This window comes from Artibeus jamaicensis, unplaced genomic scaffold (genome assembly GCF_021234435.1).
Source record: "Artibeus jamaicensis isolate MK-2021 breed Jamaican fruit bat unplaced genomic scaffold, CSHL_Jam_final scaffold_1689, whole genome shotgun sequence".
Lineage (NCBI taxonomy): Eukaryota > Metazoa > Chordata > Mammalia > Chiroptera > Phyllostomidae > Artibeus > Artibeus jamaicensis.
In genome coordinates, this window is record NW_026522029.1 from 13426534 (window position 1) to 13447340 (window position 20807).

At 46.1% G+C, this 20807-nt stretch overlaps 1 protein-coding gene and 1 long non-coding RNA gene across 2 annotated transcripts in view; one reads left to right on the plus strand and one right to left on the minus strand.

Annotated features, from left to right (window-relative positions):
- Positions 1-6176, minus strand: part of LOC128625973 (uncharacterized) — a 31860-nt gene extending 25684 nt beyond the window's left edge. The window contains exons 1-2 of the long non-coding RNA XR_008389832.1: positions 6060-6176; positions 5051-5152 (exon numbers count right to left, since the gene is read on the minus strand). This is a non-coding gene — a long non-coding RNA (uncharacterized LOC128625973). The remainder of the gene's footprint in view (positions 1-5050; positions 5153-6059) is intronic.
- Positions 6177-6379: 203 nt separating this feature from the next.
- DPYD (dihydropyrimidine dehydrogenase) overlaps positions 6380-20807 on the plus strand; it is a 499545-nt gene continuing 485117 nt past the window's right edge. The window contains exon 1 of the mRNA XM_037153081.2: positions 6380-6539. Coding sequence (XP_037008976.2) covers positions 6501-6539 — 39 coding nt within the window. The 5' untranslated portion in view covers positions 6380-6500. The remainder of the gene's footprint in view (positions 6540-20807) is intronic.

Here is a 20807-nt window from a genome sequence, read left to right on the forward strand (position 1 = left end):
GACTTTCGCTTTTATTACAACTAACTCACACGTATCTGTCACGTGTCCGTGTATTTGGACTCCATCATCTCCTATGTTCTTTGACACACAGTTCCCCTCTCATCCTCAGGGGACGGGGTCAAGACCCCCCAGTGGGGGCCTGTAACCACAGGTAGCACCAAACACTGTAGATACTATGTTTTGTTCCTGTACATGCATACCTATGATAAAGTTTAATTTATAATTTAGGCACAGTGAGAGATTAGCAATAACAATACTAAAACAGAACCAGTGTAACAATGTACCGTAATGAAGGTCAGGTCAGCGGACTGGGTCTCCCTCCCCGAGCTCACCTGCTCACTCCAAGGAAGCGCTTCGCAGCTTCCCGGCAAATAGGGGACACCAGTGTCACGGCACCCGCTGTGGGGCCGCCATTCAGCAAGACCAGGGCCCCCTGAACATGGGCTCTGCGACGCCAGGACAGTGGGTCCCATCGGCCAGACGGCTGCTAAGGGACTCACAGGGGAGCAGAGTCTACAGCGCAGGGCACAGCCTGAGGGTCGAATCACGTTCCCGCAGAAGGAGTGGGACTTGCGAGACTTCATCACACTGCGCAGAACGGCACAATTTAAAACGTCTGGACTGTTTACTTCTGGAATATTCCATTTAGTGTTTTCAGACTATGGCTGACCCCAGGTAACTGAGACGTAAAATGATCACTAAAGGGGAACTACTGTATATTCTGCTGCATATTTTCAATATTTTTTCCTGTTAATATTCTACAACCTCCTTTCTAAAGACTGTAACATTGAATTGTATCATTCATGTATTGATCAGTCATCTGCTGTATGCCATTGGTATTGTTACTGTTATTATTGCATAAGCAGCTCTGGAATGAACCATATTTTTAGGTAAGCTTTGCACACGTGTAATTGTTTTCTTAAGATGAAACTATCAGAGATGAAGTTGTTGGGTCAAAGAAAATGCACATTTATAAAGTTTGACTGTGTATTGCTAATCTATCCCACCTACATACTGGTACTGAGTTTTTCTTACCCGTAACGAAATCTAATGAATTTGTTAATTTTCCTTTTTCTTAATCATTACTTCAACATTGTTTTACCAGCCTGCTTGATGAAAATATTTCATAATTATTTAATTGGTATTTTAATTATAAGTTGCATTGATACAATTTTGCTTCCTTATCAATCGTTTGTATTTCTTTTTGTGTGAAAAAACTGCCCATTAATGCCCTTTACTCACATATTTACTAAAAATCCTTCCCCTTAGGCTCCAAACCCTTGTCATGTTTAGAGACAGCCATGATGAATACTTTTTCATAAATATTGATGCACCTACTACTACTCGGCACTGTGTCAGGCAGGAGGATAAAAGGACAAGACCCCCTCAAACCGGCCCAGGATTCACAGTCTAGGGGAAGGGGCAGTTGGGGAAACACACAATACAGCAAAAACAGAGTGTCACTCATTAGTCAGATGATTGAAAATGGATCATTCAAGTTTTATATTGGCAAACAGAAAGACAGCCATGAATTGAGAGACAGAAATCCTTCTGGGGTGTAGGTTTTTTTTCCAGATTTTGATTTAAAAAGCACAGAACTCTGCTTCACGAGCATTTTCTGGATTCTCGTGACAGTGGCAATGGCCACCCAGGCTCACATCTGGAGGAGAGGACTGAGCCCAAGCCCGAAACGGATTTGCCTGTGTTGATGTTCACACAGGAGAGTGCTCGAGTGTGCAATTACACAAACACTGCAACGGCAGTAACACTGCAAACTTCACGCTGCGTCACGTCACTGCTCTGCTTTAAAGAGGGCCCCTGGCTTCCCATGTCTTACAGGTGAACTTCAATTTCCTCAATGAAGACTAAAACCCCGCATGGAATGCTGACCCCTGCAGTCTCCCTCCAGTTGCTCTGCCAGCTGCCCGAGCTCCAGCGGTCACAGCTTTCTTCCCTCTACCCCGTGCCTCTGGCCCCAGAGCCTGTGTGCAGGTTACTTGCCTGGAATGCTTTTGATTTTCCCCTTCTCCCCCTTCCCCTCCCCCCTCCTCTTCTTTTCCTTCTTGTTGAGTTCATTGAGGATGGCATCGGTTAATAAGATAATATAGGTTTCAGGAGTACAGTTCTATTATATGGGGTTGGCCAAAGTTTTTTCCCATAGAACAAAAGGCACATTTTTCATTTTTGCCAGTAACTTTATTGTGAGTACGTTGGCTGTCTTCCACGTGGTAGAACATTGATTGTTCTCAATGTCTTTACTGTTCTCACTAATGTCTTGCTACCAACATCAGCTGGCCTACCAGACCATGGAGCATCGTCCATTGACAAATCTCCAGGACAAAACCTCACAAACCACTTCTGAACCGTTTGATCAGTCACAGCACCTTCTCCACACACTGCACAAATTTTTTTTTTTTTGCGTTTCAGTTGTGTTTTTATCTTTCTTGAAATAATGAAGCATAAGATACTGAAATTGTGTGCATTTTTCTTCCGCCTTCAATATAAAAATGACTACAGAAAAATTCTCCAATTTTGATATTTTTAAATGCACGTTGATATGACAGCTGTCATAGTACAATCTAACAAAATTGTTCCACATGAAGTTGGAGACCGCTAAGCCCTCCTACAGCCATCTTACAGGAAAAAAGACAAACGGACTCTTTGGCGGGCTGACTACATCTCCCACACGTTGTGTTGTGTGCTCGCCACCCCAAGTCCAGTCTCCGTCCATCTCCCCTACTTTCCTTCCCTCCAGTAATCATTGTGCTGCTGTCTGTGTTTTTGTCTTAATCCCTTAATAAATAAAAAGTCATTCACCTTGTCGAGCCTCTCTCTCTCTTTCCCCTTCCCCCTTCCCCTCTCCTGTTGCCCTTCAGGTCTCAGCAGCAGCCCAGGCCCCTTGCTCTAACAGGTCTCCATTCCTCCTCGATCTTGTCATTCACAGTAAATATGCCACTTCTGTGCGATTGCTTCAGGAATGTTCACCTTCATAACTCAGATAAATCTATAAACCTCCTCCCCACACTGTATGTGTTAATCATACATCAACAGTGGTTTTCCACATATGAGCGCTGGAGAACACATCTTTAAATTTTTTTAAAGATTTTATTTATTTCTCTTTAGAGGGGAAGGGAAGGAGAGAGAGAGAAATATCAATGTATGGTTGCCTCTCGTGTGCCCCCTGCTGGGAACTGGCCTGCAACCCAGACATGTGTCCTGACTGGGAATCAAACCGTGATCCTTTGGTTTGCAGGCCTGAGCTCAATCCACTCAGCTACACCGGCCAGGTGTATCTTTAAGTTTTTAATATTTAACTAATCATACACGACATCTTACAACTTACAAAACACTATCACATCCCTCTTGTCATTTAACTACCAAAATAACCCCACTCAGTGAAACCAGTTGGTTAAAATCATGCTGTGACCGTGTATGTATTTGAGACAGGGGCTCAATGTTCGTGACACAAGAGTGACGTTGTTAGGACACACGAGGCAGCGCTAAAGCCTGACCCAGTGCCTGAAACCACAGCATCCTACAAATAATGGCTGACTAAATTTCTGGTAGGGATTCGTACTTTCTCCGTCTTGTCTTACTTACCTGTGTTTTTTTCTGTCGTTACATAATGTATATACATGTATGTCACAACCACATACGTGGGGGGCAGGCTTATGCAAGACACGTGGTATATGCAGTTGAATCAATTATACCAAGTTTACCCATACGATAGGACTAACATATACAGAATGACATTTCTGAGTAGGGATACTAGAAATACTTGGACCCAGCTGATTTTTAGTAATTATTATCTTCATCTATTTGGAGATGAGTCAATCTGGCCTTAAGATATCAGATTAAAAAAATAAGTAACACAATCAATAAAAGTTTCTGACATTCTGGAGTAAAGTCATCTTTCAAGCAGTGTCTCAAAAATATTGCTTCATGTTAGCCTACAGGAGGGCAATAAAAACATACGGAAATCTGAATTTTGATTGTTTCTAAATTTGTGGTCTGAATACCTTTTTAGGAATGAAGGCTGCCTTATAAGCCTTCCTTCTAACTATGGTAATAAAAACTAATAATAATGATCAATAATAATTTGTGTAATGTAAAGTATTCAGCGGAAATGCAGTTGGGTAATTTGTACCCTATGAAATGAGCTGTCTCTCCAAAGCCTGCAAAAAAAAAAATTAATGTGGAACACCTGATATGTGACTGTGCCTCCAGATGGAGGGACAGCTTGAAAAATGCCATCGTAATTTACAACTTTTAGAAGTGCGGTGTGGATGCAATTGCAGCAAGCTTTAAACAGCTTGGATCCTTCACAGGTACAACTGTGATTCATGTGGAATTTCAGCGGATTTAAAACATTATTGGATTCAGTCACTGATCACACAGTGTAGGTGTGGCATGTGAGCAACCTGATTAGATGCCTTAATTAAATATCTCACAACAGGGTACGTCTGTTTGGTGAAGTTGGGGGGAGGGTAAAACAGCCTTTGAAATCTGTTTGATTACTGAGTGTCGCTGAAGAAGCTGGTACCTCTGTCAAGGCGGCCTCTTTGGGGCTGACCCTCTCTAAGTTTAGGAGAAAACAATCAGAGAAACCATGGATGCAGATGCAAACTGACTCTTGCTAGACAGACTTGGGCACTTGTAACCATAAAATAAACAAAACAGTGGAAGTGTGGGTTGCTAACTGATAAGACTCGTAGCAGAGTGTAGTCTGCAAGAACCCTTGAGTCGCTATCCCTGGAGGTTAGGAAATTAACACTGAAGCTCTCTGGTTAAATTGGAGGACACACATATAATAAAATTTTATATATCTATTATATATGTATATGCATATAGGTTATATACTTTTATACACACACGCATGCATATACACATATATGTGATCTCTAAAAGGACACAGATGACTTTGCAGGCAATGCGAGGTTAACTAGAAAGACACTGACAGATTTTTGTGGTGCACTTGGTAAAGAGTAACAGAAGTTTCTAAAATGAACAGCCCCGGCGCTGTGTTGATTCACTGTGTTGATTCACTCACCAAGCACTCTTGGTCTCTCATGTTTCAATCCCGGACTAGGAGTGGAACAGCCGCCAGACATCCAAGCCAGGCTGGGCCCTCTCTCTTCCTGGAGCTTCTGCTCTACATGGAAGAAGAATATCAAACAAGTCTCCCTCAAATGAATATGCAAATCAAATCGACAGGGCCTTGAACTCGAAAAAGAGTAGCTAAGACAAGTAGGTCTTCGCGATGGTGTGATGGTCAGGCTTCTCCGAGAACTGAAGGATGAGCGCATATAGAGTCCTGCACGTGGGGGACAAGCCCAGGGAGAAGGGCAGTTGGAGGATGGAAATGCTGATTACTTCGTGGGTGGAACGTAATCAACCTTGGCAGGAGTGGCCTTGGGGACAGTGGAGGAGAGGGCGTGGCAGGTTATTCAGAGGCCAAGATGCCCAGGTCTAAGTGCAGGAGAGAAAAGAGGTATGGAGTATGGGTGTCCTCAAAAACCAGGTGAATGTTTTCTGGACTGAGGCCCCCTCTAAATGACACCGCTCCCCTATCCCAAGCAAGTTCTAGAACCCAACCTAAAGCCCAACTCTTCAAAAGAGCTTAACATTATAGAATAATGTTCCCCCCCAACAGCCACGAGAATGGACTGCTTTGCAAAAAAAAAAAAATACAACCTTGATTTCGTGGCGCCTTACTATACAGCACTTACTACCACCTGGCCTCTGGCCACGATAGTTGCTTGTGGCTCCCCGGGGGCCCGCCCGTGGCAGCCTCGCCCCGGGACTGTCTCCAGGGTGGTTATCTCCCAGAACACCCGCCCAGGCCTTCTCCACGAGCTCCAGGGCTCTGCCCGCCTCTTTGCTGGACTGATAAAGGAACCCCTCGGACCTCCTCCCTGAAGAGTTCCTGCAATGCAACGTTTGTGCACCGCGCGGGGGTCGTGCAGAAGGAAAGGAAGGGCGCAGCTTGTCATTTACAGCGCCCCCTGTTTTTACCTTTAATCCCGCGGGTCTTGGCACGTCTGGTCCCGCCTACCTACCTCAGCCTCAGAGTCCAGAGCCATTTCCGAGAAAATGCTCACTCCCGCCCTTCCTTCCGCCCGCCGAATAAAAACAAGCGGCTGGGCGGGGTCTGGGGACCAGGGGGCTGGGAAAGGTCCCAGAGAGCCGCGATCCCGGCGCAGAGCCTGCACCCGGGTCAAGGGGCGGAGCTATAAGCCCCGCCTCCGGGGCGTGTCCCAGGAGTGCGCGGTGAAAGCATTCGTTCGTCCCGCCCAGGGGCGTGTCCCCAGTGTGCGCCCCGCTCGGGGGCGTGTCCCGCGCCCCCGCCCCGCCCCCGCCCGTGGGCGTCAAGGTCGCCCCGCCCCCGCGCCTCGGGTCTTGGGTTTCCTCATTCCACTCGCGCTTCTGCAAGCTGTCACTTCGGAGTCCCGGGTCTCACCGAGGGTCTGTCTTCAGGGGACCGGACCTCAGCCACTGCCATGGCTCCAGTGCTCAGCAAGGACGCGCCGGACATCGAGGTACAGCTGCACGCCGGCCTCCCGAGGGTCCGGAGGGGGACCCCCCCTGGTGGGGTCCGGGAGGCAAGGGCCCACCGCAGCGCCCGGGAGGAGCGGGCGACGCGGGAGCCTGCCCCCGCGGGGGTCTGCTTGGTGGCCGCGGAGTCCCGCGAGTGCAGAGGGGTGACCTTGGGGTGAGACAAGGGGTTCACTGCAGGCGGGGTGGGGGTGGGGCGGGTCAGGAGAGCTGCCTTGTCCTGAGTGGCGTGGCCGAAGGGGCGCGGAGTTGCAGACCGGTGGACTCTGCGGGGCAGCAGCGCAGGCTTCCCGCCCGTCTCCCGCTCCCCCGCCCACCTTCGCGCCCACCTGCATTCGGGACACCTGTCCGCTGCCCCCACCTGCAGCGTGTGGAGCCTGAGTAATTGCCCGTGCGGTGCGTGGATAAAGGACAGCTGTGTGCTCAGCGATTCACTGCGGTTCCCGCTAGCCAGAGTATTGCTTACGGAACAATTGGGAACATGAAAATCACGAGGGAACTGTGGTTTTTCTCCCCTTTCAACGGTTTTCATTTCCTCCTGCCCTCTGTTCCTGTAAAAACGCCACCTTTCTTTCAGTGCTTATACAGTCCTACCTGCAATGACCGTTTTCTGTGTGAATTTTTCCTTGGACCTGGATGTATGCAGCGAGGATTTAATTATACATTGGGACGTTAGACAGACTAACCCGTGTCCGCCTCTCTGAGCTAAGATACAGGGCTGCTGAGTGTTCTGTTGGGGGCTTCTCTTTATGTGAGTCTCCTCCTCTGATAAGAGGTGTCTATGCATGCATGCGAGTGTGTGTGCATGTGTGTGTTTTACAAATGCCATTTTCCTCTTCTCCCTGCATTCAGTGGCTTAAGTAAAAGTTTAAAACCACCTGTTGGCAGAGTAGCTGCTTCTGCCACGTTTTGCCTCTGCTGTTGATTGAAAGAACTCCGTGTTCCACTTGGGGGGTGGCAGGGGTGTTTTTCCAGACTCCATACATCAGTTGGAAAAATCCATTTTAGTAGCAAGAGCCCAAGTATATTTTGTGGGCCTCTCCAGTGAATATACTTGCAGTTTCTCTTCTGGATACTTTCCTTTTTCATGAGCATCGATAGGATGTCTTTAACCCAGTATGAATCTGTGCTTGCAAAGGGTGAAAGAGACTTGATTTGCATGATAGTCTTTTTGGTCCTTGTTTGTTTGACCTAAGCCACCCCCTCCTCCTTTTCCCTACTAAGTCAATAATGGCAAAGTCCTGCCTGCAGCCAGGCACTACTTACTGGTTTCAGAAATCAGAGTGTCAGGAGGCAGGTGGCCTTTGCTTCTTCTGAATGGCAGAATGGTGTGTTATCTGCTGAACTGATTTCTTCTTCCATCTTTCTTGCATTTGCCTTTGAAATCAGTTCTGAACCACATAATACCAAGGAAAAAGATGCCAGGAAAACATAAGTGGCTGGTTTAATGTCATATGGGTGTTGTTTCAACCCAGACCATGTCAGAAACGCTCACCTCCATGTAACCTTGAACCTCCAAGTGTATATATTCCACCAGTGTGCCTGACATTCCTGATAGCCTGAAATAGTGATGTCCCAGTTTTTCCTGCATTCTTGCAGTCCAGATACACAACACACTTTAATCAGTAACACCTTTGATCATACACAGCACCTTGCTTTTCCCTCAAAGCGGTGCCCATGATTCGTGAGCTAGAATACCACTAAAGGCCGTGAAATTAATCATTAGAATATAATGCAGCGATAAAAAAAGGCCTTAAGCCCAGAAGAACAGGTTAAGCCTGGATGTCTCAGCTGATCCTGTGGAGTGACACCAGTTCACTTTCATTTGAGGAACCGGAATGAATTATGAAAACTCAGTTTCCATCCAAGTCGAATACCTCCACTGGATTTGTTCTTCTTGAACCAGATTATCCAACCCATTGTTTAGAGGTTGATCTGACTGTGACCATTGCCTTAGACTCACATACATGGAGAAGCAAGCAATCTATTAGAAAAGAATATCAGGCCCTGGCTGGTGTGGCTCAGTGGATTGAGTGCAGGCCTGAGAACCAAACGGTTGCCAGTTTGATTCCCAGTCAGGGCACATGCCTGGGTTGCAGGCCAGATCCCCAGTAGGGGGCGTGTGAGAGGCAACCACACATTGATGTTTCCCTCTCTTTCTCCTTCCCTTCCTCTCTCTCTAAAAATAAATAAAATTTTTTTAAAAAGAATTCTTTAAGAAAAGAATCGGTGTGAAACAGAGAACATGGGCACTTGTTAAGCATGAAAGAGCAGGAGGTCTGGGTGGCAGCCCACTGTGACAGCGATGTAATCTCCCCCAAAGCTGCCCACAGAACTTCAGGTCTCAGTGAAGCAGCCAGGACATCTCTTTGTTTCTGAGGGGAAAAGATTACCGAGGTCTAAAAAGTTGCTTTGTGTGTTTACTCCACAATTTTCCAGCCTCAACCCAATATCAGCTCAGGCTTGAAGGTCTGGCAGCATGAAAACCAGTCAGAAGGCCACCAAACCCACAAGCTAAATGTTCTGGGGCCCAGTGAGGGTGCATTAATATGTCACAGAGATGAGGCAACGAAACCTACCTCATGCATGTGAAAGCTGATGTCACTGTACTCCTGGGAGAAATTGAGGGACAAGTCATGTTTTTGTTTTCCCCAGACTTGCCAGCGTGAGGTTCAGAGCTTCGGATCCCCACCTGGGGCTGAGGTCTCCACCTGGGGCTGAGGTCTCCACCTGGGGCTGAGGTCTCCACCTGGGGCAGAGGTCTCCGTGGGCAAGTTCCCCAGCTTCTCTTAACTCATATTTGCATAATCTGTTAAGTAAGGAAAATAAAAGTAATTAGCAAATGGCAAGACAGTCTGTGTGTCCTCAGGAAAAAGGACAAGCATGTTGAAAAGTAAAAAGAAAAGTATCAGGAAGATCAATGCGAATGAAATAGTGCTCTAAGGCTCACCAACAGTAGCTAAATACTGGGGCTGGCAGAAGCAACGCCTGCTGGAGTATGGTTGGAAGGGGAATAACATGGGTGTGTAGTAATTTATAGTTTTAATTAGAACATTGCACCTCAAGTGTCAGATGGCGTGCTTGAGTGTGATATGGTTATGTTACAGAATTACAAAAAAGGGGCGTTATTGGTGCCGGGCCCTGTCTATACTCCTAAAAGTTATTTGACTTTTGTGGGCTATTTGGATACAGATGAATTTTGTCAAGGATGGCTTTTGAGTGCAAATTTCTGGGAAGATTTCAAAGAAAGTTGCAAAGAATACCACTCAGAGGCATCGATCACTTTCCCTGACGTCCACGGTCCCTCTCGGCGTGGGTTTAATGTGAATTGCTAGCTTGGTAGGACATCCGCACATTGGAAAACATGTCAGAAGGATTTGGGGAGAGTTTACTGTTGTTTAGTGTCTCGGCCCTCTCCCACTGACGTGGATAATTGAGGATAGACTCTATTCTAGAAGTGCAGCTAAAGAAAACAGGATACTTTTCCCTCTTTGAGTACCAGTGACTTTTGGCAAACGTTGATAAGCAGGCTACATTTCTACCTCCCCCACTACCACTCCCACAAGCCAAGCTCCGTCCTTCACTTATCAGTTAATGAGTAGGGGCTACAAAGTCATTTCAAATTTATTCTGATTAAGAAGGGATCTCAGTCCATTGTCCACAAAGTCACAAGGAGTTCTGAGTCAGATAGAAACCGTTCTGAATGGTTTATCCCATGGATTGTGTTCATTGCAGAAGATCACTGAGAATTTTCTGTGTTTATTAATTAAGGAGAAAAGATACAATGATAGATTTGGAAAATGGGATTATAATGGAGACACCTTGGAGAAGGTCATTTTTCAGGAGCATTTTGACAAAAGAAAAGACACGAGTTACAATTGGTAGAGATGGCCAAAGATGATTTGCGAACACCGTTAATCATGCTTGCACCTGCTCCCAGGGAACGGAAGAGGCTTGTGGACCCAAAGGAGAGAACGAGGGGTCAAGTTTGCAGGAGCCAGGCATGGCTGACACTTACTTAAACCAACATGTTTTTTATTCCATGTACAAGGAACCACCCCTTCCTGTTTTCTTCTTTGTCGTCCTTTTTTTGGCTGGACACCACAGATCTGTGGGAATGCTCTCTTGAATTGCTAAGGCTTTTATTTTATTTTTAAACTTTAAATCTGAATTGTGAGTTTCGGCCGTCCTCCCACCTTTATGCCGCCCTGGGGGCCACACTTAGTTTTGCCTGCAGGTACTTCTCCTCCCGAAGGAATTTCGCTGGGCAGTGGAAATATGTCTGATGATGTGATTCGGACAGGTTTTTTTTTAAAGCTTATATCCAGTATTTCTTTCATTTCTTATTTAAAATTTAATTGTTGTTCAAGTGAGAGTTTCTGTATTCCAGTAATATCCTTGTAGTCTTAAGGGATATATACACATATAAACACTTATAAATATATACATTTATACATAATTTTATGTAAGTTTATAAATATATAAAAATTCTTTATATATAAATTCAAAATATAAATTCTTGTGTATGCATTTGCATACAGTTATGTATGGTATATAAATTCTACCTCCTACACATGAATTCTGATGACTCGTTTTAGTAGGTTAATTAAAACTGTGAGATTAATGACTGACGATGAATCTTATCACTGGGGAGAGTTTGGGGTTGGATCTGCTTAACCTTAATCGTAGCAGGTAGTGTTGCCTGATTGCTTAATCGTGAAAACGTGCTAGAATTCAGCTGCTCTTCCCACATTCTGGAAGGAGACCCAGCATGTACAGTAAGGAGTTAATCAAAATGCCAAGGCGCTCTGGAGTCAAAATGCAGAGGTAATTGCACGATCGCTAGGCAATCACATCGTTTTTAAAAACTATTTGAATAGAGCACTTATACCGAGAACAACACCAGAAGTGAAAACTAGACACTTCCGTGAAGGGGCACAGTCTGGTCCCTGGGGAGGGGGACTCTAGTCATTAGCACAGTCTCAAATTAAAGGTGAGAAACACTGAAAGGGGGAAGACGGTGAGACTGAGAAAAATTAGGCGATACAACAATAATGAAATAAGAACATACGTGAGAGACTAGAGGTGGATGAGACACCCGTGTGCCAGTGGGGACACTGGAAAGCCGGATCGGCTGGCTTCCTGCGCTGCTACCGGTCGACACCACGGTCAGTCGGTGTGGGCTCAAAGCCTTTACTCCTCAAAATTACAGGGAAAACTCCACGTCATCTGTGCCCGGCCTTAGTTCAAAAATATTTAACCAGGCATTCTAAGATTATAAATTTACCTGTAATCAGGGGTTTTGATGTTCAAATGTGACGTGTTCACCTTCTGTTCTTCATTTGCTCTTAGTCCCCTTTGTGAAGGCAGGGCGTGTCTTGGCCTCACCATCAGTGGTGTGGGTGTTCGTGCGGGTGTTCGCAGGTGTCAGGGAGTCCCTTACACACCACGATGACTCTTAATAGGATGGTGTTGGTAATTATTGCAGCTTCCATTGCTTTGAATGAAAACGAACACCTGCATCGGACTCACTGTAGAGCTTTCCTTTGAGACTGAACAGGTAGGTGTCGATGTTAGGAACTGGGGCCCTTTTGTATCAAGTTATTTACTTTGTATTTCGCAGCCTCAATCTTCTTTCCTTGGTTTTAAGAAACCGTCGCATCAGCACAGGCCTGGGTTCAAACCCCAGCTCTGTCGTGTGTCTGCGTGACTGTGGCCCAGGCGGGGCCTTTTCTGGACTGTCGTCCCTTCCTCTGTCAGTTGCGTTTGACCTTGACCGTTTCATGCAGTAGCTGTAAGGGTTATCTGGAGCCATGTACATAGGATGCCTCAGTCAGCACCTGTCACATAAAATGTAGGCCTTTTAAACATCATAATGATTTTCAGTATTATCGCATATACAATGTGTGTTATGTAAGCATCGTTCGGCTAGAATTTTGTTCAATTCTAAGAATTTTGCTCGTGGAATCAAAGTCTGTTTTAATAAGTGAGGGAGGGGGAGAGTTAATGAAGTTGAAAGAATTAAGAGGGTGGCTCATGACATATTAAAAAAATGTGGGTTTGTGTTACGGGCAATTTTCTGAATTCTAGTTGGTATTACCAACGAGTTGGGGCAGTTTCTGAGATTCAGGTCAAATCAAAGAGATCCGCTCATTTTGCTCTTTATTTCTATTTTCAAAATGATTTTAATACCCTCTCTATCGCCAATAGTTGACGCAGGCTTGTCTACATCGGCTCCCCCTCACCCCACACCCCGGGAGCAGGGTCGCTCCCATTGCCCCTCCCATTTTCCTGCAGTGGATAGATTCTTCCGTGGTTTTCTGAGGGGTTTTGAGACCCACTCAGGACCAGTACACTGGTGAACATCATTTCTTGGCTCTGAATGGTATTTAGAAGGGACCTGGAGTTACCCTTTTCTGAAGAAATGTCTACACAATTGTTTTTTTTTGAAGACTCATTCATTTGTTTTTGTACAAACTGATCTAAACATAACTCTCTCTGAGCCTGTTCACTTCAAAGAAAGTGTTTTTTAAACTTCCGAGCATCCCTGTCTACACTGTATTTGTTCCTAAGTAACTTTTTTTAAGTCTGAGAAGGAAGGGAGTTGGCGACCACCTCTTTCCCGCAGAGAAAAGGCGAAGCGCGCCCTTCCTGTGATGTAGATAAGGGACTTTTTGTCCTGGGTGACCACGGTGTCATTCCTTGGAGACCTTCTGCTTGGTTGTGTGACAGCAGCCACACTGTCTTCCACCTCTACCTCGGTCGCAGTAATTAGGGAGACAGTCTGTGTCCTCACCTCCCAGGTGCTTGGAAATTGATATTATGAGTGCTTATGAATGTCCCCGCGGGGGGACTTCTGACTGGGCCACTTTGAAGAAAAATCTCTTCATCAATAATGAGGCCCCAAGGGCCACTTCTCAGGGGACCCACACAGAATTACATGTCAACACCAGGCCTGATTTATACAGATGGTGCTGCCCCTCACCTGTGTTTTATTCCCCGCCACTCCCTGCCCCTTTGCTTCCCTCCCCACACTGTACCCCCACCCCCGCCCCCGCTGTGAACTTGTTTGCCCCACCCAGGATTCTCTCTTCTGAGTGGGGCTCTGTTAAATCTTCCTGAAGTCCTTTAGACCGTTTTAAAAACCGACTCCAGTGGCCTGCTAAAAGTTTTTAAATGTTCATCTAATGTAAAGCCTGCCTGAAAATCTTCAGCAAAACAAAAGAAGCGAAGGTGTGTTTTCTGCATCTTAATTAAAAGTAAACCTTCTGGGGCAGGGGCGGAGCCTGGGGATTTTTGCCCTCAGGTTGGAATTCCTTGCTCTCCGACCCTGCGACCCTGCGGAAACCTTTCAACATCCAGGAAGAGTCTGCGGATTCCTCAGCGAGTTTGCTATTGATCAGTCTTTTGAGGATGGCTTGTAATAAAGGGCAATGGTGAAATTGTTTGGAAATGAGACCTGCTGAGTGATCAGACTGTGGAAATGCAGGAGCGGTGATGTCATGGCTGCACCACCGCACATGCCGGGAAGGACCGAGTGAACCGTCTCCACCAGCTGTAAGGATTTGATGGACTTCACCTCTGCATGCTCGCCGGCCTCCTCCTCTGTTTTGAGTCAAATGAAGGAGCAAAGTGTGTGTCCCCTCTGTGCACACGGGCATCATTTGTTTCTTCTCTGCGTGGCTGGAGTTCTGGAAGGGCAGATGGGAATAGAGTAACTTCACACTTTGTGTCTCTGGGATAATACTCTTTTTAGCTAGGAATTCAGACTGGAGATGAAACAATAGATGGACTCTTGCTAAGACCATTTCTTCAGTGTGTTTGTTGATTGGTAACTGTCCGTGGAAATTGGAATGAAGATGGGGGGCCCTCCAGCCCCACTGGGCGTTCCACTTACCTTACTTTGACCCCTGGCTCCGCAGTGGCCCCAATGCTTTGGGGGATCTGCTGTCAGATATCCCTCGGGGACGAGTGTCAGGGGACGCTGGGTGGGAAACGTTTCACATCCTCCACAATGCAGAGAAGAAAGCCATGCAGTTCCCTTCCAGGATGGCTCTGGTTCAAGCGTAGCACCCTTTGCAGCCAAACACTCTTTAGGGGTCAATCTCACTCCTTTGATTTAATGTTTACATTACTTTTCAGGATCATTGCAGGAAATTTAAATGATGCCTACAAAGGTGAAGGGAAGACCCCAAACATATATAGTCACACCACCCAAAACAAACCCCCTGAAGTGAGATAGCCCTTTTCTGTCTTATTCAGGGGGGTTTGTCCCCCAAATGGCTTTGATGACGTACAATTTTATATTTGCTTTCTTATCCTATCAGAAGTATCCGCTCCCATTCCTACGAAGTTTTAAAATAGTTTTAAAAAGCAGCATGAAACTCCCTAGAAATGGAGATACTAAACTTTATTCAAGCCTCGCCTTTATTATCACTTACCTTGTTTGTAACAAGTAATTATGAAGAGTAATGCTTCAATTTTTTTTTTTCTTAAAGCAAACATTGTCAATGTATGGTAATTTCAGAGAGTGTTACAGGCTTCGGTAAAAGTAAACCAGAGTAAAATAATGCAGGGTGACTGGCAGGGCCTTCTCTCTGTGTGGCAGTCTGAGAAGGCTTCCTGGGGGAGGTGACATTGGACCTCAAACCTGAAAGACCAGGAGAAGTCTGCCATAGCTTTTGAGGGAAAAGCAAATCTAAGAGGCGGGACTGAATTTAGAGGCTGAGCAGCAAAAAAACAAGTAACAGGTGTGGGGAAGATCCAAGTGTTGGATTTGATGGCATTTGGTTTGAAATTTCTACTCCATTCCAAAGGAAAGCTATCAAAGGGGCAGCTGGAAAGAAGCTTCTGGAGGCTGAGGACTTGTTGAGAGGAAGCTGGTGTTTCAAGTCTGGGCCTGAGACCAGGTAGAGAGGGAGGAGCCAGGCAAGGGGCCGAGGATTTAGGCTTTGAGAAGAGAAGAGACTGGCAGAGGAGTCTCTGGAATCAGAGGACAAAGCATATCCTCAGTTCTCTTTCTGGGAATCGAGAGGGCGTGATGAGGGCGTGGGGGTTCTTTCTGGTTTGTTGGCAGGGGTGGAAGGGTGAGCTTGACAATGGCTGGCTTGGAGAAAGAAGTCCAACAGGAGTGGGTGGAGAAGAGAACAGGAACTTAGGAAGTAACACTGGGAGACCCGAGTGCAAGAATTCCCGGTGGAGAGGAGCAGCAGGAAGGGGAGAAGAGCGGGTGGAGGAGGTTTAGTGGGAAGAGACACCTGCGGGGAGGACAGAGAGTGGGGAGCAGGAGAGATTGGGGGAGGGAGCAGCACTGATGGTGTGGCCTCGGGGGAGGGCAGGAGGAAGATGAGGGCGGTTCCATTGGTGGTTTTTATTTTCTCAACAAGAGTAGGAGGCAGGGTCACTGAGGGTAAGAGGAAAACAGGATGTAGATTTGAGGAAAAGAGAAAAAGGGTGACTAGACTTTCTGGAAAGTGGGAGAATGAAAGAAGTAAGAAAGTGTAGTACGGTTGTCGGGCTGTGTTGGTTTTCTGTTTGAAATTTGTCAAGAATTGAAGGTGGGAGCGGGGAACATAATTGTGGGCTTGCAGCTTGCTTAGAGAAATGGGCGTCCCTGGGTCAGGTTTGCCTGGGCAATGAAAGAAAAAGTACAGAGAGGCAGGGAACTCAAGGTGTTGCGAAGAAATCCCCATGGTGGACTGTGGACTCTACTCCGAGGGGGTCAGGAAGGAAGGGAAAGGTGGGGAGCAAGAACACTGGGGTGTGCTCAGGGAGTTGGGGGTCTCACCAAGGCCAAAGGGTTTTGGGAAGGGGGAGCATGTAAGAAGAGGTGACGATGAGGGTGTGTGTCTGAAGTAAAACTTCTGCAGGGGATGCAGCAATTAAAACCAAGGTCAAAGGAGAGGGGAGTGGGGTGGTGAGGAATAGAAAAATTAGTGGGCTGGGATGGTTGTGCAAGAGGCAGGTGCTGGGCGACCCAAGGGGCCGTGGAAGTCACTCAGAGGGCTGGGAAGAAGCGAGGGTTCTCACTGAGTTTGGGCAGAGGGTGGTGTGTCGCCCCAGGGAGTTGGTGGACGTTACAAGGAGCGGGACACACAGGACGCACTGTGAAGGTACCTAAGACGGCCACACGACAGACGCAGAGGCAGAGTGTGGAGGGATGCGTCTGCGTATCCAGGAATGGCAGGGGTTGCTGGCAAACCCCAGGACCTGCAGGGGCAACAGACGGTCGGCCCCTCCAGGTCTCTGTGGAAGTGGGACCCAGCTGACACAGTACCGTCAGACTTCTAGCTTCCAGAGCTGGGAGACAGCAAGTTCCTGGTGCTGCAAGCCAAGCAGTTTGTGGTGATTTTTTATGGCAGCCCTAGGAGGTAAATGCAAATTGTGGTCCGAATGGCAAAGACCTGCGGTGTTTGTGGAAGAAGAAGAGAAAGGGGGAAACATAGAAGGGTAGGCAAAAGTAGGGGTATAGTCGGGAGCATGCAAAACAAAGCCTTTATTCTTGTGCTACTATTCCTTAATTATTGCATTATTTATATAACTGTGCACCTACTTTTGCTAAGCCCTGTATTTGGGAGCAGAGACCTCGAAGGTGGGGACATCTCACATTTGGGAGAGAGAGGGTGTGGATTACATGCAAATTCACAGTTTCAGGAGGTCACTAGGGTTACATAGTGTAATATTTTTTAGAGGCGTAACTACGCCACCACAGTCCCAGCTCTTTTTAGTGATGCTGTTTGGGACAAATGGGTTCAGAACAGTTCTCGCCAGCGCCCGTCAGTGGGTGTCACGGCGAAGCTGTTTTCCTCACAGACATGCGGCGTCCTTGTGTGAGGGGAAAAGACGCTTCTGAAAGAGCCAAGTAGAAAAGTTTTAGAATCCACCCATACACTTAAACACATAGTTTTGCAAAGCTAAGGTTACCAAAAAATATAACTCGATTCAATTTTATACGCAATTGTTAAGTATCTATTCCAGGCACTACCCTGGGCAGTGGCTGGGGACTGGCTGGACAGAAAACCCTGCCTGCTCAGTGAGCTTATGTCATCAGAGCGGAATTTGGGGCAAATTCACAAATAACTATAAATTAAGACAAAGGGAGAAGTGCTTGGTCGTGATGGTTTGGAGTTAAAGTGTGCAGGTTATCCAGTGACCTTCATGTGGCTTAATGGTTAGCTTTACACAGTTGTTTCGGTTTTACTTAATAACCGATAATAAAGGAATTTGTGGAAGCTGTGCCTGTCAAATCTCCTCCCACCTTCCCTGCAATCTCCGATAATTCAGGAGCCATGAAATGGGTTAGGTGTCTTTGTCCAGGGGCAGGCAGAGGAGGGCTGCCCTGGCTGGAATGGGTCAAGTGCAAGGCAGATGTAAGCCCTGTTTCCGTGACTTACAGCATGCTATACAGCATGCTTCCCCCGCCACGGCCTGCCTTGTAGACATGGCTCCAGCCTTCCCAAGAGGCGTAGGGAGTCAGAAATGAGGAGGCCAAGGGCACAGAAAGGTTGAGCGGTGTGATTCTCTCTAGTAGCGAACTGGAGACCAAGCCCTACCCAGATGAGCCCTGTTTTACATGGCTGTTGATTCAGACATTAAAATACACGACCTGAAAACTAGAAATCAAAGAAGGATAAGAGTGGGAAGTCCTTCAGAGGTGACCTCATTTCCCCCCATGGCGTGCAGTCCCCAGTTTTCCCTGCAAGGCGCGTTGTATTCAGATCTTCCCAGAGTCCGTCACATGGTTAAGTGGAACCAGGTCCGGAGCGCTTCAGTCCGCTGTCCAGATGGTTGCCACGGGCAGAGTTGATGACGGGCCATCAACCACTTCTCAACATGGTGTCAAATGACCAGCGCTGCCCTTCGCCAGGCCACTGTGACCTCTGACAGGCCAGACTGTGCAGGAAAGAGCAATGGGCAGCGTGGGCTGCAAGACCGGAATCGGTCTGGGGATGCGACATATTCTCTTTTTCTCCCCTTGAATTTCTCCACATTCAGACACGTGCTGTAAAATTTGATTCACTGGGCTCCTTGGCTGAAGGACATTTTTCTTTTGCATTCAACCTGCATTAAGTGCTGTGATGGGCTATTATAGCAAGAACGATGGCCCGGGCGAGATAACCCGTTCGTGTTTGAGGATTTAAAAAATGTCGTTACAAGGGTATGATCTACGATTAACTTCTATTAGCCTAGCCCTTGCCCCTTTGCCTCGTTAGATCCGCACCATTTTGAATTCATTACTGGCAAATACTTGGAGGTACATATTCTGTAATAGTAATTTGTACTGTGGCGTCCAACAGATACCCATCTGTCCAGTTCTCAGCTAGTCTGAACATGAAATGAAGCAGGAATCTATGTACATAATCATTTTACCATTTAAAAATACACATCCCCCCATGAAAAGCTATGGCTTCCATGGATGTAACATTTGGGTCTGGTGACCGATCTGAGTCAGCACTTCCAGGGGAACAGAGTTACTCGGGCGAGTTACGCAAGTGCCCACACGTTTGCACACACACTCAGCAATGCCTTTTCCTGCCCCCGGAAGCTGTTTGGGTTGGCGTGGAACCCAGGGTTCCTCTTGTTAGCAGGAAGGCGTGGTCACTGTGCAATGCTAGGATTGCTTTGCTGCCCAGGAATTCCCGTGGGGGAATCTCCGAACTACCCCCTGGTTTTAATAACGGCATCTTCACATTCAGTTGACTCTTGAGTAGCATAAGGAACGCTGAGAATAACGATGAATGGAGAAGGCCTTTTGGGGAAGAGTAACTGGGGAGCACTCCTGTTCTCACCCAGGGGGTGCAAACAGCTGGTGTCAGGGAGAGAGTGTGGGGGGGGGTGTGATTTGAGGCAGTGGCTGAGCACCCTTGGGTGCACACATCCGCTTTTTGTCTTTGGCCATTTGCCTTGCAGTTTTTGGAAAGTGGAGGTTTTTAAAATTTTTTTAAAGGCTAAATATTTGGATCTCTGGGTTCCGCTCATGTAGTTTAAATTAGTTTAAATAATTAATTAACAAGCTAGAAAAATTTTAAAAAAACCAAAACATTTTAAGATGATGCCAACACACGTGTTTTAAGGACTAATTTAAGAAAGATATCATTAATCATTAGCTTATCACTTTGTTTATGATAGAATTAATTTAATAACCATAGGACATTACCACAGTCGTGCCCATGTTGATGCTACTTTGCAAGACTAATATGTTTCACCTGTTTCAGGATTCTGGTTAGAGCTGAGGCTTTGCTTTGGAACTGACACGTGACTTGCGAGAGAGACCGTTTACATATGCATGTGAAATTTATCAAATGCTTCGTCCAATCAAATATACTGGGTAACTCAAAATGTTTGTGACATTTATTATTTGTTAATTTTTATAAGGTAGTACATTTATTAACTTTTATGTTAATAGGTTATATGAACTTATGTAAGTTAACCAGTTATTAACTCTCCTAGGTTATAACTTTTATAATTATTAACTTTTGTAAGTTAATAACTTTTATAAGTTAATATTAACTTTTAGGAGGGTTACACTTCATCTTAATGAACTTTATTTTAATTTATGTTTTTCAATAAAAATAGATTGCATTCAATGCAACAGATTTTAAGGCAGAAGAAATCTAGGATACATTTTTTGTGACACTGTTAAACACATTGTTTCTCATCCTTTAGGTTTTCATTTCAGTTCATAGTAACTACCACAGCAGGTGTATTAATCATGTAGTCTTTGCTTCCTTAAATCTCTTTTGATTATTGATTTTTTTTGTGTGAAAGAGGAAAATCAAATTGTTCTACTTTTTTATGCATTCATTGATTGCTTCTTGTACGTGCCCTGACTGGGCATTGAACTCACAACCTTGGCATATGGGGACGACGCTCTAACTGCCTGAGCTACCCAGCCAGGGCCTGCTTCCGTTCATGTTGGCCGTGTATGAATGGCACGCATGTTGCTCATGGTCAATCCTGCTATGTTGCAACACAGCAGCCTTGTTGGTCCCATTCAGTGTCTTCCACTTAGTCTGAGTCGAGTCTCTTCTGTCCCCCCACAATAACCTTAATTGTAACTAATACCTGTCGTCTTTCAGAAAAAGGAGGTCCCTACCTTTGAATAGGCTCAAGTGCCAGAAAGGCTTAGAGAAAGTATGTAGACAGGTAGGATGACAGGAAGTACCTTTTGTCCAACACCTGGAAGTTATTATAGTTCCTTACCTTGAAACGGGGCACAGTCACTGATTGTCTCCCTGTGGTGTGCCCTATTT